Below are 26,281 nucleotides of genomic sequence, written 5' to 3'. Positions count from 1 at the left end.
CAATATTTGGGGTGTTACAACCACCATCCTCTGAAATTTATAACCGGATAAGGTTATTAGCCAGCCTCTGAACATCTTTATCCAATGGTCGCTCCTCAACTCGGATCACAGCAAGACTCCCATACTAGAGGACTTCCTCCTCAAGGCATCTGCCACCACATTGGCTTTTCTTAGGTGATACAAGATAGTCATGTCGTAGTCCTTCAGCAACTCAAGCCATCTACGTTGCCTCAAGTTCAGATCCCTCTGACTAAATATATACTGAAGACTCCTATGATCGGTGAAGACCTCGCAATGCACACAATATAGGTAATGAAGCCATAACATAAACACAAAAACCACGGCCGCTAACTCCAAATCATGAGTAGGATAATTTTTCTCATGGGCCTTCAACTGTCTTGAAGCATAGGCAATAAATTTCCCTTTTTATAACAACACACTGCCTAAACCAACACCGAAAGCATCACAATATACAGTAAATACCACATCCTCTTCGAGTAGCATCAAAATAGGAGCCAAAGTCTATAAAGTCTTGAGCTTTTAAAAGCTCGCTTCACACTCGTCGGACCAATAAAAATCCACCGCCTTCTGAGTCAATCTAGTCAATGGAGCTGCAATAGTGGAGAAGCCCTGCACAAACCATTTGTAATAACCGGCTAACTCCACAAAACTACGAATCTCAGTAGGAGAAGTAGGCCTTGTCCAACCTCTAACTGCCTCAATCTTAGCTGGATCCATTCTAATCCCCTTTTTGGACACCACGTGTCCTAAGAATGTCACAGAGTCAAGCCAAAATTCACACTTGGAGAACTTTGCATACAACTTTTCTTCCCTCAACTTCTGAAGTACTAACCTCAAATAGCGGACATGATTTGCCTCAGTTTTGGAATACACCAAGATGTCATCAATGAATACTATCACAAAAGAATCTAAGTACGGGCGAAACACTCCATTCATCAACTCCATGAATATTGCGGGGGCGTTGGTCAATCCAAATGACATCACCAAGAACTCGTAGTGACCATAACGAGTCCGAAAAGTTGTCTTAGGGATATCTGATACCCTAATCTTCGACTAATGATAGCCGACCTCAAGTCTATTTTGGAAAACAATGTCGCTCCCTGTAGCTGATCAAATAAATCATCAATATGGGAAAGAGGATACTTATTTTTAACAGTTACCTTGTTAAACTATCTGTAATCGATACACATCCTCATAGTCCCATCTTTCTTCTTTACAAACAGAATTGGTGCACCCCAAGGCGACACACTAGGGCGAATAAACCCCTTACTCAACAAGTCTTGCAACTGATCATTCAACTCCTTCAACTCAACTAGAGACATGCGATATAGAGGAATAGAAATGGGTTTAGTGTCAGGCTCTAAGTCAATAGCAAAATCAATGTCCCTATCTGGAGAAACACCAGGAAGATCAGTAGGAAATATATCATAAAACTCCTTAACCACTGGAATAGTCTCTATAGGAGGTGGCTCAATACTGGTATCCCGAATAAAGGACAAATAAGACACACACCCTCTATCAATCAACCTCTGAGCATGAATATATGAGATAACCTTATTGAATAGGAGCCACTAGTACCCTTCCACTCAATCCTTGGGGTAACAGGTATTGCTAAGGTAACAGTTTTAGCATAACAATCGAGAATAGAGCGATGGGGAGAAAGCCATTACATACCCAATATCACATCAAAATTTATCATACCTAGAATAATCATATTTACCCAAGTATCATACCCATCCAAGGAAACAAGATAGGATCGATCTACTCGATCCACCACTAAGGGTTCACCCACGGGTGTAGAAACATGAACGGGCAAGGACATATGATCACATGTCAAATCAAAGTCAAATGCAAAATAGGTAGACACATAGGAAAATATAGACCCAGGATCAAATAATACAGATGCAGGTCGATGGTAGACTAGGACAATACCTGTGATAACTTCGTCGGAAGCCTCAGCCTCGGGTCTCCCTTGAAAAGAATAACACTAATCTCTTCTACCACCTCCGACCTTCCCAACACTTCTACCTCCTCCCTGAGGGACTATAGAACCACCCTCACCCCTACCAGGAGTATGACCACCTCTACTAGTATGGGCTCTACCTCGATCTCTGACCGACGACGCTGGTCCTCTAACTAAAACTGAAGAACTAAGTTGGGTTCTTCCTCGACCCTGAGATGTATACTGCCACGAAAGATGATCTGGATCACCACAAGTATAACATGTTCTCCCATGCAAAAACCTCTGCGATAAACCTGAAGAACTTGTATAACCACCCCAGCTCACCGGCCTCTGCTGTGACCCCTGGTAACTCTAACCTTGTAGGACCAATGAAGTGTCTGACCATCCTCAGAAGCCATCATAGATACATGAACTGGTCCTCTACGCTGGAAGGAACCAACTCCTCTATAGGACCCTCTACCTCTAGATGAGGTACCCGAAAACTGACCAGCAGCACGAGCCCTCTTAGGGTCCCTGAACTCCTCTCTCTCCATCAACCCGCCTCTTTGGCAGCACTCATAATGGACTGGAAGGAAGTTCCCTCACGGGCGGGTCAAAAAATTGTTGTATGAATGGTATAGTTCAGTCCTCGCACAAATATGTGAATCCTCTCTATCTCATCAGAAAGGACAACCATGGCATGTCTAGACAACTGGTAGAAACGAGTCTCATACTCAGCAACTATAAGACCCTCCTGCCTCAAATTCTCGAACCATAATCTTCTCTCTTGCTTCACACTCCAGGGGATGAAACGATCATAAACGGCACTTTCAAACTCATCCCAAGTCATCTGGGGTGACCCAACTGGCCTAGAACTCAGATATACTCTCCACCACTCTTTAGTTAGCCCACGTAACTGAAGTGTAGTGTAATGAACTCCATGAGTCTCAGCTAAACCTACTGCCTCTAACAACTCTCGGCACATAGTCAAGAATTCGTGTGCATCCTCAGTCTTCCCACTCTGAAACTGTGGTGGGTCTATTTTTCGAAACCTCTCATATCGGCGTTGCTCATCGTCAATCAACATGACTACAGGTGCACCTTGGGCTCCCCCTTCCTGTACTCCATCCTCATCAGCTCTAGGGCCCGCAAGTGGCTGGCCTATCGGATCCTGAACAACTAGAATCTGATATTGCCTAGGGTCTGATCCCCTACTCTAGTCTGAGAACCCTCGGGTGTACCATTTGCCCTCACACTCTGATTAAATCCTTCGAGCGCATCCAATACTCGAATCAAAGTGGCCTGAAGCAATGGTGCAGTAGCAAGCTCTGGAGGGACATGTTCCTCTCTAGCATCAATCTGTTGATCAGGAAAAGTCTCTCTAGCACGACCTCTAGTTGGTGTCGCTCCTCGGGTACAACCTCTGCCTGCCACCATACCCCGACCATGGACTCTAGCTCGGCCTCTATCTTTACCCCTAGTTGGGGTCCCAACATCAACCTCAAGGAGTGCCTCCCTTCCTCTACCTCTAGTCGTAGTTCTGGTCCTAGCCATCTGTCCAAAGGGACAAGTAAAAATTTAATACCAACACAACACGCACGATACAAAGTGAAAGAAAAAAGGGAAAATTTCCTAAAATCATCACAGCTTCTCGAAGATAAGTACCGATGTCTCTATATCGATCCTCAAGACTCTACTTAGACTCGGCTTGTAAACATATAAGACCTATGAACCTGGGCTCTGATACCATTTTGTCACGACCCAAATCTGGGTGTGATGGCACTCATCTCAACCCACCGAGACAAGTCAGTCTAATACCCAACGAAAATTAGATGTGGAAGAAAATAAAATAAATCAAAGTTTAAATTAATCAAAAACACATAAAACAAACTCAAATTCCTCCAAGATTGGTTGTCATATGTAAAAGCCACTAATACATTATCAAAGTACGAAAGAAAATACAGTCACAATATCTTTGTCTCTAGAATAGGACTAAAACATATTAAAAGAGTAAGAGGTGTCCGCTAGATGGATGTAACAGCTACCTCAACACTCGAGATGATATCCTCAGAAGTAGTAGGAAACACTAGAAGATCAAGCAGGTCCGGGCTCACAACTACACAAGTGTAGAAGCAAGGGGTGAATATCAAACAATATGGTACTCAACAAGTGGATAACTAAAACAAAGCAAAGCTCGATAGATACAAGTACTCCTGTCATCCCAACCGAACCTCCTCAACTATAACCTGCATAAAACCATCCCAACTCTACACAATAATAACAATACATTAATACATTCCATGAATATTCATCGGTAGTCTTATCAAGTGAATCATATCAAGTCAAATTCAACATATATAGAGCAATAAGTGGTAAACACGAATTCACAAATATCAACAAAATGTGATCCAATGCAATGAAATGATGCATGTCTGTTCTATCGATACACATCCTCTCAATTACAGTCTGGAACCCATGGGGGATATTTCTGTCCATGTTACTTTCCATGGAGCATGTGGCCCATCCCCTCAATATACATATCCTGCCACGGAGCATGTGGCCCGACCCTTTTGTTTCATATTATTTTCAGTCTCAGCACAATATATCAGAACCAATGCAATCAACTCATGTTCATATGATTCACGATAATAACATGATAACAACAATAATTTTTCCTATCTCACATCAACATAGTCATTTCACATGTCCAAAATAAATCCATAATCACAACATATCAATTCCACCAATATATGTCATCAGATCACCATTTTATACCCCTCATCTCCATTTTTAAGGCCAATCATACAGTCAATAATCTAGTCCAATTCTCATTACTCCACAGTACACATAGCACGGAAATACAAGCATCTACAAGCTTAAACTGAAGTTTAGAAATTCATTTGTCTGAATTAAATTGAATAATCACTTTAAAATTTGAGTCTTTCGTAATACTTCCGAACGATCAAAATCTGTTCAAATACATAATCTTCATAAGAATACGATTTCAATGACACCCATATTGCTATATTTATATTTGGATCAAAAAATTGGATCAAAAAGTCATCCCAAGTCATTGAAGTCAAATCTGAAATTTTCTTTCCGATTATGTTCACTCATGATAAAATAAACTTTCATGTCAAATTTCAGCTAAAATAGATCGTTATTCGACTCCCAAATCAAGATTTTATGTGAAGAACCCTAGGGTCATATTTTCTTATTTCAGCGTTATTTCTCCACCAATATACCCTAAAAATTTGTTCATAATCACATAAAAATTTAATGAAAAGGATGAGAATAATTACCTTGATGTTTTGGAATGAAAATCCCTATTTTTCTCTTTTTCTTTATTTTTCTTTTCCCCTTTCTTTTCTTTCTTCCTCCGTATTTTTTTTTCAGTTTCTATCGCTTTCTCGTTCTCTCATTTACATCTGATGGCTTAATGCCATCAGATTATATATATATATATATATATATATATATATATATATATATATATATATATATATATATATATATTATTTTATAAATTATTTTTAACAACAAAATAATTTTTTTTATTAATATGAAAATCATGTCACTCATTCTCACAAGTCATAAATTATTTATAAAAGTTAAGAGTTAAATAGAAAAATCAACAAAAGTCATAAAATAAGGTCGTTACACATACCTAGCATCCTCAAGATACTCTTTAACCCTATGATCAATTATTTGCATTTTAGCCATCAATTTTCAAAATCTTCTTTTTTTTATAAGCCTTGGTCATTGAGTAGAACAGATCTCTGAGGGTGGTTCTTCTCCTCATAAAGTTTGTACAAACATTCTTTCAAGATATCATATACATGCATAATGAGGAACATTTGAAAACACAATGCTTACACATTTCATAATATTTTCGTTTCTATCCGATACAACACACATTTTTTCCCTCTACCTAAATGCATTTTTAAATTGTTGGAAGAATCATGTCCATGAACAATCCTTTTTCGTGTCCACAACTCCATAGGCTAATGACAATATGTAACCTAATCATAAAACAACCCACAACAGTTTTTAAATTTTGATCGATAAGAGTTAGATAATGTATTAGATTATTATTGTTACAGTTATTATTATTAACAAAATAATGATCACCATTTAAGAAAAAAAGGTACCTTCCCCATTGAGTGTGCTTGCCGATATAAATTTCCCTTTGTAAGCTGCACTAAGATGTGCACCGTCAATAACGACTACCGGTTTGCAGAACTCAAAACCTCTCATCAATGGCCTCAAGTCTATGAATAGATACATGAATTCATTTTTTTCTGACTTCTGCATCCTTATATATAGATATATTTTATTTAGTATTTATATGTATCTGGGCATCTGTCTATATCCGCCGACATGTTTACCCGTTATTATCTCCAGTGCACGTTCCTTAGCACACCATGCTTGTTGGTAGGAAATATCAATCTCATAGACTGCTCTAACATCCTCAATTACATCTTTAGGAGTATGAATTCTTTTATGATTGATCAATTTATGAGCTGTCACACCACTAACAAATGCAACAGTAGCTTGGACCTTCGTTAATATCCCATCTCTTAATGGACATGTATATTCACTATTGAAGTACCTCATTTTGAATACATCTAAATTATTCCTACGAGATACCTTCATAGTCCAACCACAATCATCCGAAAAATACACCAATACATAGCTGCACAATATGTTTTTTAATTTACTAAATGTACCAGATACATTACAAATCACTAATGTATCATGCATCACTCAAAAGTATGCTACACTTATTCACATAATTATCAATATATATATTTCTAAATTTGAAATTAATTATAACAAGTATCTGATACATATTAATGATTACTTATTTTTATATATACCAGATACATTATAAACAAATCATGCTCCTTAATATTAATGTATCATCAACATTATTAATTAGATACATTATACACAAATAAATGATACATACAAATTCACTCACAAAAATACATTTATAACATTCACTTACTAGAAATTTACATGTACTTGATACTTATTAATGACCATACGATAATCTACAGATCAAAAACAAGCAAATAAACAAATAGTAAATCTATTTGTATCAGATATATTTACTACTATGAATGCACTATATTTTTCATAAAATGATAAAGTATCATAGTGTATGAATACAACAACAAAAACATACCTAGTGAGATCCCATAAGTGGGGTCTGGAAAGGGTAGAATGTACATAAACTTTACCATTACCTAATGGAGATAGAGAGACTGTTTTCGAAAGACCCTCGACTCAAAAGTCACGGTCCCAAGTAAAAGAGAAAAATAATATATATAGTATAATGGCACAAAAAATGAAAAGCGATGTAAATTTTACAGGACAAGAACAATAATAAGAACAAAAATGATAGCAAAGTAATATAGTAATGTGATAATCAAAGGCAATAACAACACAACTATAAAGGCATGCTTAGAACTACAACCACCCTAAGCCGGCACACAGTCAGACACCATTCTATCCCTACTAGCCTTCTATCCTAATCCGTGGCCTCCACTCATTTTTATTTAAGGTCATGTCCTCAGTGATACAGAGTAGCGCCATATCTTGTTTGATCACCTCTCTTCAATACTTTTTCGGTCTACCTCTACCCCTCTGCATAACCCCAAAATCCAACCGCTCGTACCTCCTAACTGGGGCATCGACACCCCTTTTCTGCACATGTCCAAACCATCTCAGTCTCGCTTCTCTCATCTTATCAACTACATATGCCACTCCCACCTTCTTCCGAATAACCTTATTCTTGATCTTATCATTCCTAGTGTGTCCAAACATCCATATCAACATCCTCATCTCCGCCACATGCATCTTCTGAACATGAGAGTTCTTTACTGGCCAGCACTCTACTCCATATAACAACGCTGGTCTAACCACCATTCTGTAGAACTTACCTTTAAGTTTAGTGGTACTTTCTTATCACACAAGACTCTAGAGGCAAGCCTCGATTTCATCCATGCTGCCCTAATACGGTGCGTGACATCATCATCGATGTCTCCACTACTCTGGATGATGGATTCAAGATATTTAAAGCTTTCTGTCCTGGAATAGGTTGAGTGGCAAGCCTCACTTCCATGTCCTCTTCCTCCATCGCAGCACTAAATTTGCACTCCAAGTATTTTTTGGTCTTGCTCAATCTGAACTCTTTAGACTCCAGTGTTTGTCTCCAAACCTCCAACCTATCGTTAACCCTGTCCTGAGTCTCATTAATTCAAATGTCTCTAGTAAAGCAAAGTCCTATTGGTATACCTGTTCTTGTAGTCAATAAATATATCAATTCATCTCTCTCTTTTTATGAAGGGGACAGGGGGGAGAATTCCATTGTCAAAGCAAAGGGAAATCCTTAGAGCCACTTTTGCTAAAACTCGAGCGGTTTCTTGGATGGACTTTCTATAGGACCCATTTTATTTATAGGATTTTTAAAACTATGTCATCCGCAAATAGCATACACTATGGAACCTCCTCTTGAATAGACTGTGTCAGCTCATCCATCACCAAGGCAAAAAAAAAAGGACTCAGCAGAGATCCCTGATGTAGTCCCATCTCAATAGGAAAATGTTCTGAGTTACCTCTCACCGTCCTAACCCGAGTCTTGTCTCCAGCATACATGTCTTTTATTGCCCTAATATACATCATCGGGACACCTTTCGCCTCCAAACACCTCTAGAGAACATCCCTTGAAGCTTTGTCATAACCTTTTCAAGGTGAATAAACACTATATGGAGATCCATTTTTCATTCTCTAAATTTCTCCACTAGTCTCCACATAAGATAGATTGCTTCAGTAGTCAACCGCCCCAGCATGAATCTGAACTAGTTCTTTGAGGTTGACACTCCTCTCGTCACCCTCATCTCCACCACTCTCTCCCAAATCTTCATAGTGTGGCTTCGCAGTTTGATACCCTTATAATTATTATAATTTTAGATATCACCCTTGTTTTTGTACAATGGAATCATATTACTCCACATCCATTCATCGGGCATCTTAGTCGTCCTCAAAATAACATTAAACGACTTAGTCAACCATTCCAAACCTGCCTTGTCAGTGCTCTTCCAAAAGTCCATCAAAATCTCATCGGGCTTGATCGCTCTCCCCCTCATCATCCTGCTAATAGCACGTTTAACCTCCTCAACCCTAAAACATCTGTAGTATCCAAAGTCTCGAACACTGTGAGAGTATGCCAAATCACCCATTACAATGTCTCTGTCTCCTTTTTCATTTAAGAGTCTGTGGAAGTAAGCTTGCCACCTTTGCTTGATAGATGTCTCATACACTAATAATTCACCTTCCTTGTCCTTGATGCACTTTACTAGATCCAGGTCACAGGATTTTCTCTCTCGCGCTTTGGAGAGCCAATACAATCTCTTATCCCTACCTTTTTTTTCCTAACTCGACATATAAGCGTTCAAAAGCTATCGTCTTAGCACTGGTGACCGCCGACTTCACTTCCGTCTTCGTCTTCTTATAGATATCTTTAAGCCTACTCTTCTCCTCCTCATCCACGCACTCCAACCACTCCATATAGGCAACTTTCTTGGCTTTCACTTTGCCTTGTACTTCTCCATTCCACCACCAATCTCCTTGATGACCACCAAAGATTCCTCTCGATACCCCTAGAACCTCGGTAGCTTATTTTCTAATGCAACCAGCTGTCATGTGCCATATGTTGTTCACATCCCCATTACTACTCCAGGCTCTTAAACCAGTCAACTTCTCCCCCATCTCCCAAGAAAGGGCGAGAGTTAGGCCCTCACCTAATCCTCGGTCAGTCATAAAGGGTCTTCTTTCTCCTATCCTTCTTAATCTTCAAGTCCATCACCAAAAGCTTATGTTGGATAGTAATATTTTCACTCGAAATAACCTTGCAATTCTTACAAAGGCCTTTATCACCCTTTCGGAGAAGTAAGTAGTCAATCTGAGTCCTAGCTACCGTGCTACTAAAGGTGACCATCATAGTTTATGTATAGATACTACAAAATATCTTTGTATCAGATACACAGAGCAAAACGACTGGTTACATACATTTTAACATCTTATCTCTTTATCTTGAAATTGAAGGTTCTCTATCTTATATTTCGTCATTACACAGATCAATGTAGCTTTATCTTTATACAATTGCTTCTCCTTCACCCCTGTATTGTTTGAATAAATATGTAATTTGTTACTTCCAATTCAGAAATATAATACGAATCACCAATTTTTGATTCAACCACAACAAAAGTTTGGGTATCCTTTTTTGAACCTTCGACACAAACAATTTCATCGGATAAAGCATCGAAGCATTGTATCTCTTTATTAATCTTGTCAGATGCATCAATGCATAATGGGTACGTTGCAAATCCAGGCTCGATTTTTTCACCTCAATATATAGGCTTACTCCCATATCGTTCCTAATTACCATTGGAGATGAATTGCCTTCTATGATGTATCGAATTTTTAAGTTTTTCCTCATCTCATCTATCTCCAATTTAGCTGCAATGGCGGCTTTGAGATTTACAAAGGAAATTGATTGTCCAACAACTATTCTTTCACTTTTGTACCGCTCATAACTCACCTCTCTTTCTCAAATTCTTGAATGTCGCAATAAAATCGATACATTCATTATGTAGCAGCTACAAATTGAATCTGTTATGAACTTTGGGATCGATTGGGGTAAAGAGATTTTGAATTTTGAATTGTGAGAAGTTGTTAAGAAGGGAGAGATTGATATCAATTAGATTAGCGTTATTAGTGGAACTGAAAATTAAAATTTACTTTTTAGTACCTTTTTTAGCTCAACTAATTAGTTTATTGATGTATCCGTAATTATGTATCAACATTGCATAGGATGTATCCGGATGTATATATTTTGAAGGGATTTTTGTAAAATGAAAAAGGATAGGGACAAAATGTAATTAGTTCCTTATACTATGTGATTCTTAAAAATTTTACTAAAAAAATTAGGGGTGGGTTGGGGTAGGGGTAGGGTTTAGGGGCGACAATTATTTTTTTTTTGAATTTTGGGTGGAGATAGGGGGTCCAAGTGAGGGTGGGCGAAAGGGGGGGGGGGCAATTCAGAGGTAGAAAAAATTAAATTTCTTTATTGTATGAAAAATTAATTTTTTAAAAATAATAATTTAAGGATTGGGTGGGAGTGGTAGGAGTATTAATAATTTAGCTGTGATTTAATTTGTTTTACTTTAGAAAATTAAAGTGGATTAAAACCATTTTATCCATATCATATTTGATCAAATTCATATTTATCCATATTTTATGAGTGAATTGTAATTCAATTGATTGACTCAATCCATCCTAAATCAATAATACCATTCTCTACCACCCTGACGCGAGATAGGGATGCAACTTTATAAGAACATTGAAAAATGATGGAAGACAAAAAGCATGACATGTGACAACTTGTTTTCATTCTTCCCTTGTGTACAACATGCAAGTGCCATGGTGTAAACCCGATGTGTCTTTTAACACACTTTGAAAATATTTGATGGGTATTACAGATGAAATTAAGATCCGTTGGTCACTGATAAAAGATAAATAGAAAAAAAAGATAAAAAATCTCTTGTAAAAAAACATAAACTAAAATAAATACGTAACTGACCTACAAAAACAGTTCTCCCCGCTACAGATCAGTGAGGGGATAAAATATGATAAGGATTTAAATTCCACTACCCCTTTCCCTTCCACTTCCCCTATTCCGATATAATGAAGAATAAATTTTGAAAAACATCTGGTGTGATTGCTTCATTATTTCCAGTCTCCGATCTTCCAAATTATTTCGTGCCGTGCTCAGTAGCGGTAAAATAAAGTGACTTGCAGCTTGAACTGGATTTTTAAAAACGACATTTTTAAGTATGCATTTATTACAGGTTCATATTAAGGCAAAAGAGAGATGCAGAAAGAACAAGAACTGTCATTATCTGACTTCCGAGGCTACACTCAAGACGAATGTTGCAGTTTGATCAGCATTAATGCACCAAGAAAAATCATTTGATCTGTGCTTCTTCAAGAAACCACTGTTCTCATGCAATCAAAAAAAAAATCCCAAGTTTGTCACATCTACATCCTGCTTGTGATCCAGCAGATATTTTTCAGTTGCAAACCACAAACTAGTGATGTACATAGGGTTGTGAACCATATGACATGGCTCCTGGAACATATTGGGTGCTTGCATCAGCACTGCCATGAACCTGAAACATTACAATAGGACACTTGTATTATAGCTCATTTAAAGTTTGGACAAAGCTTAAGTTGCATTAGATGCCAACTAGCATGTGCTACTACTTTATGTCCTCTTTATAGGTTAACAAGGAAAGTGTCATTAATCAAAAGTCAAAACAGGTGGAACCAACTAAAAAATAGTTCAGTTTAATAGCCTTTTAAATAGGAAACTCCCTACAAAAGAACAATTTTTTGCTTCTCCTGAGGGCCAAAGGTTCATCTATCTATCTATATCTATACTATTCTAGAAGTCGGAAAGCACGAAATTAAGAGTTCAAAAGACTAAAATAGCCCTCAAAAGTTGAACGGCTATTTTGCCCTTCATGAAGAAATTATTCTTTTGTGCAAAAATGCAAGTGTTCATCTTTAAATATGACAAAAATAAGATAACAAGTAAAACAATGAAAATAGAAGCATTGAAATACCATTTGACACTTGAGATGACCAACTTTTAATAAAGCCTTTTATTTTCTTGAGAAAGTATGTCAAAAATCACAGCAAATGAAAGACATTCAAGAACAATTAAGAATATATACGCATGTCCTAAAAAATATTGAGGAGAAGGCTCCAACAAGGAAACATTGGTGGAAACATAGAATGAGCATCTTGATTCTTTAGGCTCTGATGATGGTTTGAATGAGCTTTTATTTGGGTACCAGAAATACAATAACAATGATCATGTAATTTCTGTATTGATACTTATTTTCTAGATTTATTTTGATGATTCTTTTTCTGGTGTGTTGTAATATTAATAAGCTTTTTACAGATATTCCTTAAAGTTATCTTGCTATAAGTTTACTTCTTTTATTTGGGAATATTTGTGCTTTATTTTCTGGATTTGTACTTTTTGATAGGTTTTATCAGTTGCAATCAATTCTGTTTTTTATAGGCTTATGCTGTGTCGAAGAAGATTCAGATTAGATTATGACAGGAAATTCTTTGCACATAGGTATGTATGCTTGTATTGGACACGGCTATTTATCTCCAAGCTCTACAAGGGTTGCTCCAGAAGATGGAGGCATGTGAACACATTTTAATGCCATCCAAGGATTCCACATCACGAAGAGTACCTTAGGAGACGAAATGGAAGTAGGGGCTTCAGTTTCAACATGCGGGTCCATCTATGGAAAAGCATACGGTCCGGTCCATACAATCAATTTACGAACTGCATCTCAAAATGACCCCCTATAACCTACAAGATACAGTCATACCTCGTACCGTAAAGCTCACATACAGGCTGTATCTGGGAGGCTGGCAACTCTATATGACACTGTATCAAACATCCAAAAACTTGGTTCCTCTTTTATTTCACTTCGATTTCACTTTCTTCAACTTTCTAAGCTAGTTAACTTTGGTAATTGCTTTTACTTAAGGTTAATTAGTTCTTGTGTCTGTATTTCTTTCGTGCCAATTCTTTTCTGTGCTTTCTCGTTTAATTTCGTTGTTAATTGTTTGATTCAAGTCTATAGCTTTTGTGAGAAATATAGGAGAAATATTATTGAATTGTGTAAGAACAATATTACACAAAGACCCTATTTATAGAACCTATAAAACAATCATTTTCCAAGTAGAATACTATAAACTATTCATATTTCTATTCTTATTCTAAGTAGGATACTATAATCTATTCCTATTTCTATTCCTATTCTAAGTAGGATTGTGTACACATATTCCTATCCCCCTCAAGTTGGTGCATACAAATCATATGTACCTAGCTTGTTACAACAACAACAACAACAACAACCCAGTGAAATCCCACAACATGGGGTCTGGGGAGGGTAGAATGTACGCAGACCTTACTCCTACCAAGGTAGGACGGCTGTTTCCTGGAGACCCTCGGCTCAGTAAAAGCATAAATGCATAAAAAAATGTTAGATAAGAATAGAAAATTAAAAGCTTTATGAGAAAAACAACAAACAAATAACAAATAGATAACAAATAAATACAAATAAATAAAGACTAATAACAAATAACGATTAAATAAATAATGAAAGCGTCACAGGTAAAATTGAGTAATCAGAGCATAGAAAGTAATAAATAATAACAGAAATAACAGAAATCAGAACTCAAAGCGCAAGAGATCGTAATGCACTACTACACCTATGAATAGAGAAGAATAACGAGACTATGAACTAGACTTCTACCCTAATGTGGGTCCTCCACACCCTCCTATCTAAGGTCATGTCCTCCGTAAGCTGTAACTGCGCCATGTCCTGTCTAATCACCTCTCCCCAATACTTCTTCGGCCTACCCCTACCTCCTATCTAGCTTGTTACAAATATAATTAATACGAGGACCAGTGAGGGACTTGCTGAAGACACTTGACTTCACAAACTTTATAACAATATCTCCTGAGAGTATCTTTTCACTGACAAAGTGACAATCAATCACAATGTACTTAGTCCTCTCATGAAACACTGAATTTGATGTGATATGTCGATAAAACACAGAGTGATAAATTCCTAAATTGCAATGTTGAACTTCTTAAATCAAGCCTGAGAAGACTGTCTCAGACCATAGATTGACTTGAGAAGACTGTTTTAGACCATAGAGTGACTTACACAATCGACATACAAAGGCTATCAAACTCCCCCTAAGCAACAAAATCAAATGGTTGCTCCATATAGACTTTTTTCTAGAGATCACCATGGAGAAAAACATTCTTAATATCCAAATGATTAAAAAGCGAATGGAGAACGACAACTATAGATAGAAAAAGGCGGACATATGCTATTTTAGCCATGAGACAGAAAATATCACCATAATCTAGTCCAAATATCTGAGTATGCCTTCTTCTTTTTTTGGCGAAAGTAAATCTGAAACAGAAAGAAAATGCTGCAGGAAAACTCAAATCTCTTAGAAACATTGCAATGGCCGCTGAAAAATGCTCGAAATCTGGTATATAAAATATATGAAACGTCTCGAAATCAAGAGATGAGTATATCTTAAACAAGAAAGTCATCGTAAAACTGGCTGAAACATGCTCATGCCCTAGATTATTAGATTTGATAGCTGAAAATGGTCACAATCTAAGAAATAAAACTATATGGGTAGGGTCAGAATGATGACATGACCCTACTAAGGAAGAAAATGATATGGATAGGGTCAGAATGATGACAAGACCCTACTGAAAAACATAAATTATATGAGTAGGGTCGAAATGATGGCACGACCCTACACAAATAAAAAAGTAGTCACCAAAAAAATGGCAGAGTGCTACGCAAATCAAATATGAAAAAGTAGTCACCGGAAAAATGGCATGGTGCTACACAAATCGAATATGAGAAAGTAATCACCGAAATGATGCATGATGCTCCACAAATAGATATGAGAAAGTAGTCCAAAAAAATGCACAGTACTACGCAAATTAAATAAGAAAAAGTAGTCACTAAAAAGATGCAAGGTGCTACGCAAATTAGATATGAGAAAATAGTCACCAAAAATATATACGGTGACCCAGACTTTTACTAACATAATCATTGCCCAGATGGGCGGCATATATGAGTAATAGTCGCCCGCCGACAGCAGAAGCTCTTTAATTCTTTACCAATATCGTAGAGACTCTGATACCATGTGAGAAATATAGGAGAAATATTATTGAATTGTGTAAGAACAATATTACACAAAGACCCTATTTATAGACACTACAAAACAATCCTTTTTCAAGTAGAATACAAAAAACTATTCATATTTCTATTCCTATTCTAGGTAGGATACTATAATCTATTCCTATTTCTATTCCTATTCTAAGTAGGATTGTGTACACCTATTCCTATTCTAACACTTTTAGAGTCGTCTATTTTTCATAGTTTTTAGTTTCGTCTATTGTTCATTATAGGGAAAAATCATTCAGATTAGTTTGCGGCTCTTGACAAGCGATTGATCGAATTAACAACAATGGTTGAATCCTAGAGTGGTAAAAGGCAAGAGAGTTTGAGCACATTTGAGTGGTGCTAGCCAAGCACAAAGGTATGCAAATACGAGTGATGGTGAGGAACTTTTATTACTAACTTTGTTTGCTCATTTTGTAGGTACAAAGAGTTAAAAGGAAATATGTCATCCATAGCTTCGGATCATTGTGATGATGACATGGGAGATAGACTAAGCTTGTAGCAATGGATGCTATGAGTCTGATGATGGAGATTACGGAGGCTATGTTGACAACAACGATCATGAGCATTATGGAGAAGAAAACTACAACTTCAAAGGTGAGTATGAAGCAAGGCATGGGCAATAGAATCCGTGTTCTTTTAATTTGTCCTTTAAGAACTTCTCATAAGTTTGGACTTATAGCAATTATCATACTTTATCAAATTCTGTCGTAATAATAAAATTTCCAATACCATACTAATTCCAATTTGACAACATATTGACATAAACTCACCACATACTTGCATACTTAAATCAATGGCAAAGCTAGGATTTTCTCTTAGGAGGTTCAAAATATTAAGAAGTAAACACATGAAGAAGCCGAAAGGGGGTTTACCGTCTACTGTATATACATAAAAATAATAATTTTAATCATGTATAAATAGTGTAATTTTTCGCCGAAGGGGATTTGAACCCCGTTGTTCGACCTGGCTCCACACTTGATTGAAATAATACAATAAGAGAATTATTGTGGAATAAGGTTTCTTTCATTACTGAGTTAGTAAGGCAAAATCAACTTTCATTACTGAGTTAGCAAGGCAAAATCAAATTTCATTATTTTTATGAACTTGCATTTTTTTCCACTAAATTTTATTTTAAAAATCAAATGCATTAAAAAATATTACTAAATGATACGGGTGTACACGCGCATCGCGCATATAAGTAAGAAGCCTTCTAGTAAAAAGTTCAAAAGACCAAATTGTCCTTCAAATGTTGAACGATATTTTTGCCCTTCAAGCAAGCACTACTACAATTATATTTTTGTACAAATATGTAAACAAACACTTTAAAGTTAAAAAAGAGATAAGAGTTAATTCCTACCTCACATTCATAGCATGCATTAGATTTAGACATTTGCTTTTAGTAATTGTAACCCCAAGATTAACTTTTTCTTAGAGTTGAATTTATTGTTCTTTTATTAATGTACAATGTACGCGTTAGCTTGTATTAATGTATATATACCTGTTTGACATTATAGTGAACACTTTGGTGACTTTTCTACTCCCCAATTAATACTTACAATAAATCAGCCAATATATTCATGGCAAAGCCATTTACAAACTACTTTTCTTCACTCTTTTCAAAAATTATATTTGAGAAACGGTTATTATTGTTGTTTAAATATTAAATTTCAATGCTTATCCTCTAAAATGATATTTTTTTCATTTCGAACCATGTTTAGCACTAGATCAAATGTGATTCTTATCCCAACTAATAATGGTATTTTTAAGAATGCATCCACGATAAATTATAACTCAATGAATTCGCACTTTTGGATTTCGCAAGAGCTTTCGGGTTGGTGATAGCCAACTCGAGTTTCCCAAAGAAGGAGGACCACTTGATAACCTTCCGTAGTTCAGTGGCTAAAACTCAGATAGACTTTTTACTCCTTAGGAGGGATGATAAAGGTTTGTGCAAAGACTGTAAGGTCATACCGATCGACAACCTTACAACCCGACATAAGCTCTTAGTGATGGATTTAGGGATCAAGATGACGAGGACGAAGAGGGTCGGGGAAGAACGACCTAGGATCAGATGGGGGAGTTTGACAATGGTTAGTGCCCTAGAGATGGGAGAGAAATTGAAGGATATGGAGGCCTGGGATAGTAGTGGGGATGCGAACGGTATGTGGGATAAGACAGCTAGTTGTATTAGGGCTGTAGCAAGGGAAGTGTTAGGAGTCTCGACAGGTAGCCGTAGTCGACATCGAGGGGACTGGTGGTGGAATGGAGAAGTACAAGGGAAAGTGGAAGCAAAGAAGGTGGCGTATGCTAAGTTGATGGAGAGCAAGGATGAGGTGGAGAAGTGGACGAATGGGGAACTGTATAAGATAGCGAGGAAGGAGGCGAAGTCGGCGGTTGCAACGGCAAAAACGGCAGCTTTTGAACGCCTTTATGCTGAACTGGAAGAGAAAGGCGGGGACAGGAAATTATTCAAGCTAGCCAGGGCCCGAGAGAAAAGGGCACGCGATGTGGACCAAGTGAAGTGCATTAAAGACGAACACGGAAAAGTATTGGTAGAGGAGACCCTTATCAAACAAAGATGGCAGTCATACTTCCATAAACTTTTGAATGACAAAGGGGACAGAGAAATTGTGTTGGGAGATTTGGAACATACAGGAAGTAGTCACGATATTGGGGGTTGTAGGAGTATTACGGGCGATGAGGTTAAAGATGTCGTTCGTAGGATGCGCTGGAAAAGAGCGACCGGACCTGACGAGATCCCTGGAGAATTTTGGAAGAGTGCGGGCTCGGTAGGTTTGGAATGGCTGACTAGGTTATTTAATGTCATCTTTACAACGGCAACGATGCCCATAGAATGGAGGTCGATCATCATGATCCCTCTATACAAAAACAAGGGGGATAGCCAGAGTTGCGACAACTATAGAGGTATCAAGCTTCTAAACCATACTATGAAAGTGTGGGAAAGAGTGGTGGAGATGAGGGTGAGGAGAGGCGTGTCTATTTCAAAGAACCAGTTCGGATTTATGCCGGGACGCTCAACTACGGAAGCCATCCATCTTATGAGGAGACTAATGGAGCAATATAGGGAGAGGAAAAGAGACTTGCATATGATATTCATCGACTTAGAAAAGGCCTACGATAAAGTCCCACGAGAGATACTATGAAGATGTTTGGAGGCTAAAGGTGTACCTGTAGCGTACATAAGGGTTATCAAGGACATGTACGAGGGTGCCAAAACTAGGGTAAGGACAGTAGGAGGGGATTCAGAACACTTTCCAGTTGTGATGGGGTTGCATCAAGGATCAGCTCTTAGTCCGTTTCTATTTGCCTTGGTGATGGATGTATTAACGCGACAAATTCAAGGTGAGGTGCCATGGTGTATGCTTTTTGCGGACGACATAGTCCTCATCGATGAGACTCATAGCGGAGTTAACGCTAAGCTGGAAGATTGGAGACGCACCATAGAGTCTAAAGGGTTTAAGTTGAGTAGGACCAAGACAGAGTACCTAAAGTGTCAGTTCAGTGAGACTCCTCAAGAGGTTGGCGCGGAAGTTAGGCTCGGGGACCAAGCCATCCAAAAGAGAAGTAGTTTTAAGTACCTTGGTTCTATCATGCAAGGCAGCGGGGAGATCGACGAGGATGTCACACATCGTATTGGGGCAGGATGGATGAAATGGAGGCTCGCCTCCGGTGTGTTATGTGAGAAGAAGGTGCCACCACAACTTAAGGGCAAGTTCTACAAATTGGTGGTTAGACCAGTTATGTTATATGGGGCGGAGTGTTGGCCAGTTAAGGTCTCCCACGTGCAAAAGATGAAAGTTGCCGAGACGAGAATGTTGAGATGGATGTGTGGGCATACCAGGAGCGACAGAATTAGAAATGAGGCTATTCGAGACAAGGTAGGAGTGGCCCCGGTGGAAGACAAGATGCGTGAAACGCGACTGAGATGGTTTGGGCATGTGAAGAGGAGAGTCCAAGAAGCACCAATGCGGAGATGTGAGAGGTTGGTCATGGATGGTTTCAAAAGAGGTAGGGGTAGGCCGAAGAAATATTGGGGAAAGGTGATTAGACAGGACATGGCGCATTTACGACTTACCGAGGACATGACCTTAGATAGGAGGGTGTGGAGGACACACATCAGGGTAGAAGGCTAGTACATAGTGGCATTATTCCCCCTTATCCGTAGGCGTATTAACGCACTATGATTTCTTGTACTCTGATTTATGTTATTTATGTTATGTATGTTATGTTAGCTTATTATGGTATTTATGTTATTATTTGACGATATCTACTGTTTTTTTGGTGCTTTGATTATACTATTGTTTGGAACTCTTCCGTTATCTACTTTTCTACTTTTAATATTCTTGTCTGGCCTTTTTTCCTATGCTTCTATTGAGCCGAGGGTCTTTCGGAAACAGCCGTCCTACAGTGGTAGGAGTCAGGTCTGCGTACACTTTACCCTTCCCAGACCCCACGATGTGGGATTTCACTGGGTTGTTGTTGTTGTTGTAATGAAGATTGTAAAAGTGTTTTTTGTGAAATGGTACTACAAGTTGGCTAATTAGCATCTGTTTTGATTCCTTTCACTTGGAATTGAAAGTGTATGGTTTACAACTCATTGCTAATATGTTTTAATAGTTGATCAATGTCTTTCTATTATTGTTGTACAAAACTATAAACATTCATTGTAAGTTTAGGTTGGTATTGGGATACTTCAGACGCTAATGGTAGACTTGAATTTAATACTCTCCTTGTTTCACTTTGTTTGTCATAGCTTGACTTGGTATAAAGTTTAATAAAGAAATCTTTTGAAACTTGTGGCTTGAAATATTTCATAAATTTGTGAGACTAAAATTCTTGAAGCTTGTGGTGTTAAATGTGTGTGGTTGTAAGAGCTTCCCATTAAGGAGACATATATAGGAACAAATCATTCTTTTTTGAAACGGAAACTAATAAAAAGATAGTGTCAGACAAACTAAAACGAAGCAAGTAGTTCCCTGTTAAAAAGGAAGTGCCTCAAATGTATTATGTATTCGTCAGTTTGGTAATGGATATGAATTATGAAGAGAACCAAAATCCATTTTTGTGGATCTTTATGATCCTTAAAGATTTTGATGAAAGATCAACTTATGTATAGACAATGCTTTGAAAATTGAAACTGAAATGCTCCTTTTTGGATTTTCTTTCTTTTAATTGGTCCTTCAAGTTTGTCACCTATAATTCGAAGAGCAATATGCAACCGTTACATCCAGAACTATATTCATACTGCTTGATATTCTTGTATGGACAAATTTTACAAATATTCTGCCTAATTACAATTTAATTTGAGATAATTCTGAAAGCAAATTTCTTATTATTATTTTTACAAATGACGCCCACATTTTAGTAATAATAGTTGTACTTTCAAGAGGACACTAAAATCACAACAAAGGTACTGGACATTAGCCACATTACAGAGCAACAAAGACGTCATAATAAGCTATCCATACAACATCATTTATAAAGAAATATTACGTAAGACCAGACCATATCACATGCTTGAAATTCATCAAAAGTAGTATAATTACAAATCAAACCTACCTATATAAATAACTAAATTATTCTTCGTAAGTTCCAATTAGTTTGAATTAACTACGATGTTGCTTTAATAGGATCCTTATTCATCATTTTGAGCTTATATTTTGTTTTCTTTAAATGTTTTGCATCTCATGCACATGTTCCATTAATATTTCAGTCGTATTGAAAAGTTTGTACTTACTAATATGAAATACAAATGCAACGCACGTGTTCACAAACTAGTGTATCATTATAAGCATAGAAGTCCCCGGGTATGATTTGAACAGGCAATGCCATCTTTTTTTTTCCAGAGCAACTATCACAGAGTCAATATGTATATGAAAATCATCTCACATAAAATCATTTATGATGATCCATTTCCTGCGGGTTCTTTTTGGAGAAAGGATGGTCTTATTTCTTGATGTAAACTAATCAAGTGAAGAAAAGGGAAAAGAAGACAAAGTGACCATGGAAACAATCGTCACCAAGCAAGCAATATGTAAAAAATCCATGAGAGCTGTTGCTTTTTGATGAAAAAAGAAATTATTCTCGAAAGTGTGTTATGGTATTAGATTAGAACAAAAAACATTTCCCAGTATTCCCCCAGAAATCATCTTTAACATGACCATCTTGACTTAAAACAACTTCATGTACCAAGAAGCATGAAGGATACTATCATTGTCCTGACATCCAACAGAACACAGTACCGGACAGAGGAAATTATTGAATATGGATGGAAAAAGCAGTTTTTAAGTGCACATTGAACAAGTAGGAAATTTACCTATTCTGCCTATGCTAATTTAGCTCATTGATAGGCAACGGACAGAGGAAACTTAGATGGAAAAGAGGATCTAAATTGTCTTAAAGCATGGAAGGAACAGCAGGCAAACAACAAATACTTAAGATCAAATGCAGCATTACATCTCATTGCTGCCACACTAATAGAATTTCTTTTTAAATTTCTTAATGCAAAATGTTACAGAAACTATTAAATCAAAAGTCGCTAGAAGCTAAAACCATTTTAGAATGTGAGAGAGATGTAATTACAAACCTGATGCACAGCATACGGAGCAGGGTACAGATTCTCTCCATATCCTGTTTCAGAATTTCCATAATTGGCAGAATATGTAAAATCTGGAATAATAAATCACAATTTCTATTTTAATTAGTTGAGTGTACTATAAGGTAGATAATAAAATAACTCTTAAAGGAGCAGCATACAAGTGGTTTGAATTACTTGGAGTTGCTGCAGAAAACTGGGGGTTTAAATTACTTGGAGCCGCTGCAGCCGCTGCTGCCCTTGCCCTCTTCTCTGCATTTGCAAGCTCAGCATGTAGTTTCTCAATTTCAGAAGTCACAGTAATCTTATGCTTCTCCATTGCTTGACTATATTCAAGGTTGCTGGTGTGCATCTTTTTTTCATAGTCGATAGCAGCCCTGTTCATGTACACAGCACAAAAAAATCTCCAAAAATCACCAAAAGTATAAGAGCCTGAGAAACAACAACACTGGAACAAATGCAGACATGTGATGCAGATATAACCAAAATGGCAATATGAACACTATAAAGGGGCTCATGTCACAACAAAGCTACTATACTTATAATGTGATTTTTCCATTGCAATGTCCATTAATATCATAGAAATGTGACTTTGATGCATGGTCGCCACAATTATTTTTTTATGATGGTGGTGTACAGCCAGGTTGCGCGCAGTACATCGACTGTTTCATCGGGTACCTTCTTCTTCCCACCAGCACAGGCACAAGTACATAATAAGGGGATGTTTGGATTGTCTTTTCAAAGTAGTTTATAAGCTAATAGCTAAAAGTCATAAGTTGGTCATACCCAACTTTTGGCTTTTAGCTTATTTTTTAAAATTTTTTGGACTAAAAGTAGGTGCTTAGCATTTTTTGTCTTACCCAAACGTCTCCAAAAATTAAAAAAAAAAAAGCTTAAAAGCCAAAAGTTACTTAAAATAAGTCAATCCAAACACCCTCTAACTCTGCCCACTAAGGCAAAAAGCAGATGGGAAGAATCAACTAGTGTTTTTTGCCGCCACTGGGATATGAACTTGAGACCTCATGGTTCTCCTCCCAATTTCAGATAGATATATATTTGATTGCTTATCTTTAACTGCATCTGAACTAAAGTAGAGTTAACACATGACATTGGAGAAGTTAAAGCAATATCCATCATTTACTAAACAAGGGAACAAGAAGTTTTGCTCATTAATAAGCAAACATGAAGGACCTTTAACCACATCTGAGCTTAAGTAGGGTTACCACAAGATATTGGAGAAGGTGAACAGATATATTTCGAGTTTGAGTAGGTTACATTTCAATTTGGATATAACTATGACTTCCACAACAAACGAAGATGTCCAGTTTTCCACATTTCATCATTAATTGCAATGGCGTGTGTTGTTTTCCTTTTCTAAAATCTGTAAATGCAGCATGTCTTCGCATGTCTCTGAGATACACTAAGACATGGCTCAGGCTTGTTATATCATGATAAACTATAATTCTTAGGATGTCGTGTTGATTTACTGATGTAAACCTTGCATCTATTGTTGCTGATCTATTTGGTATTAAGAGTCCAGTTACACGCAGGTCTTGTTCCCATTAGTGAAACCAGGTTTGAAATTTTATCTCTTTTAGAATAAGGGGGTGTTTGGATTGGCTTTTTCAAAATGGCTAATAAGCTAAAAGCCGGAAGTTGGAGACACCAAACTTTAAGCTTTTGGCTTCTTTTTTCTAACTTTTTCAACCTTGAAAAAATGCTTAAAAGCACTTCTTGTGTTTCCCAAACACTTTCAAAACTAAAAAAGAGCTTAAAAGCCAAAAATCACTTAGGCCAAAGACAATCCGACACATACAAAAGGGAAGGTGAGTAGCTCCGACTTAATATGCATTTCAAAATCCCTGATGATTATATTGACCTTAATCACGGACGCAAACCTATAAATGAGAAACAAGATCCTGAAAACTTGTTATCCATTCTCACTGTTTGTCTTTCTTAAAACTTATTATTTTATTTCACACAGATAAGCAAAGATGAAGAAGTGTAATGGGGATAGTTATAAAACCATAAAAAGTTTGTACAAACATGTTTACGGAAAAGGAATACCACACGAAAACATGTGATGATGATTGGTCATCTCAATATGGCAACCGAAAAGAAATAAATGATAAGTGACTATATAACAGCATATCTCATTTAGATTCGTTTCTGCATCCATATTATCTTCAAAATTTCCATTGTTCTATCTTTCTCTTACCTAGCTATTTTTAGTTTAGATAGCACCCAGTTGTCCTATTGCAAGCATTTGCATAAAATACAAATAATTGTTTTATTTTTTGGCTATCAAAGCTACTTAAATTATTGTTATTAAAATCATCCTGATTATCTTTATTGACATCATCCTGATCATGTCACATGTTGCATTGAGACATATCTTCTTCACATAGGAAACCCAAGGGTGTGGCTTAGTAGACAATGAAATGGTTGCAGCCTTCAAAGACCACAGTTCAAATTCCAAAAGGCGAAAAAGCTAGGTCATTTATCTCCTTAGCCTTGGGTGAGCAGAAGTACCCCTTACTTTTGCAGGTAGCCTCTTGGTCACCAGCATTACAAGAAAAACATGACATGATACAGTGGAATAGGTAGTAGTGGGTTACCTTCCTCGTTGAACTTCCTTATGCATGGCCTCAATTTCGGCTTTGATTACGGGAAACTGCTGTAACTCGGAACCAACCTTGACGAGATCATCCTCCATCTTCTGCAATTTGGCAGTGAGCTCTTTGCGGTCGTCAATTAGGTTCTGAATATCGGTCCTAACCCTAGCCATGTCTACACTAAGTTCATCGACTATACGAACATCGGACTCCTTTTTCCGTGCCTTGTCGTAAACCTCACGCACTTGAGCATCACTTTCGGCCTTGACGGTTGCGGCTGTGGAAGAGAGAAGACGGAGCTCCTGCTGGACGGAGGAGAGATCCTTCTTAAGAGAGACGTGAGCGGCAGCTAGACGGTGGTTGTCCAGGAGAAGGGTTTCAATCTCGCGTTCCTGAGCCGCTTCCCGATCATCGATTAAGACTGACGGGTGAATATGGGCTTGGGACTGGGGTTGGGCTTGGGATTGGGCTTCGGGTGGTGGAAAACGGCGGCGAGAATCGTCCGGTAGTGGTGGTGTATAAGGGGCGTGGCGGCGTTTTCGTCTCTTCATGACCAATGCACAAACGGACCTCTCTGGTGACGATTTCCTTATTTCTTGTGTTTTTGGTAAACACTACTTGTATTTATAATTTCAATACTTTACAGCTTAGCATGAGGCTAAACCAAAAAGTTCAACATCTACACCATTAATGAAAATATTTGGAATTTATTATGTGTAATGAATTTCTTTTTCATTCAAGCATATTTATGCTTTAACTTTATTATATATAAAATCTATAGATTTGATTATGCTTTAATTATATTCGATATTAAAGATATGTGTATGTTAGATATCAAAAATGCTAAATCAAGTTAAATATCTACATAATATGCATGAGGGTATGATTACAATATTTACATAACATGCTTCATTGTATGTTACAATAATTTTGTGAAATGTTACAACAGGAAGCGTGCTAGATAGGGCAAAATACATATATATTTGTTAGCGGTAAAATCAAATTTTAGAATCAATTAGTGAATTTGTTTGCGCTTCGCGCGATCATAAAAAAATATTAATAATATTTTTTCTATCGATTCAGTAGAGCCAAAAAAACATTAAAAAAATATAAATTCATATATATTACAAAAATTAGTTTCATGGACCGATGAAATTAACAAACATAATTTTCTTATTAAAATTAGAGTTTATTTTCTTTCTTT

The 26,281-nt window shown here is 37.2% G+C and overlaps 1 protein-coding gene across 4 annotated transcripts; it reads right to left on the bottom strand.

Annotated features, from left to right (window-relative positions):
* Window positions 1–11,824: 11,824 nt before the first annotated feature.
* On the bottom strand, window positions 11,825–25,713 carry LOC129882532 (protein FLC EXPRESSOR-like). Of its 4 annotated transcripts, none has more exons than XM_055956870.1 (4): window positions 25,081–25,713; window positions 22,640–22,839; window positions 22,454–22,497; window positions 11,825–12,201 (listed from the first exon to the last, which is right to left on the bottom strand). In XM_055956870.1, exons 1-4 carry the CDS (start codon window positions 25,626–25,628, stop codon window positions 12,121–12,123), a joined length of 873 nt encoding a protein of 290 aa, XP_055812845.1. In that variant the 5' UTR covers window positions 25,629–25,713; the 3' UTR covers window positions 11,825–12,120. The 4 variants fall into 4 exon arrangements, with proteins under 4 accessions (XP_055812845.1, XP_055812846.1, XP_055812844.1 ...); XM_055956871.1 differs by having other exon boundaries at window positions 22,624–22,839; window positions 25,081–25,711; XM_055956869.1 differs by having other exon boundaries at window positions 22,454–22,536; window positions 25,081–25,710.
* Between the last annotated feature and the right edge of the window lie 568 nt (window positions 25,714–26,281).

This window comes from Solanum dulcamara, chromosome 3, assembly GCF_947179165.1.
Source record: "Solanum dulcamara chromosome 3, daSolDulc1.2, whole genome shotgun sequence".
Taxonomy (NCBI): domain Eukaryota; kingdom Viridiplantae; phylum Streptophyta; class Magnoliopsida; order Solanales; family Solanaceae; genus Solanum; species Solanum dulcamara.
Note: the sequence above shows the minus strand (reverse complement) of the source record. Positions and strands in the feature narration are given on the sequence as shown.

Excerpts from the sequence above, each read along its gene's own strand:
- LOC129882532 (XM_055956869.1), bottom strand. The coding sequence starts at position 25,628 with ATGAAGAGACGAAAACGCCGCCACGCCCCTTATACACCACCACTACCG. Across the intron at positions 22,840-25,080 it reads AAGGAAGTTCAACGAGGAAG|GGCTGCTATCGACTATGAAA; the intron begins GTAACCCACTAC and ends GTACATGAACAG. Across the intron at positions 12,202-22,453 it reads CTCCGTATGCTGTGCATCAG|GTTCATGGCAGTGCTGATGC; the intron begins GTTTGTAATTAC and ends GTAATGTTTCAG.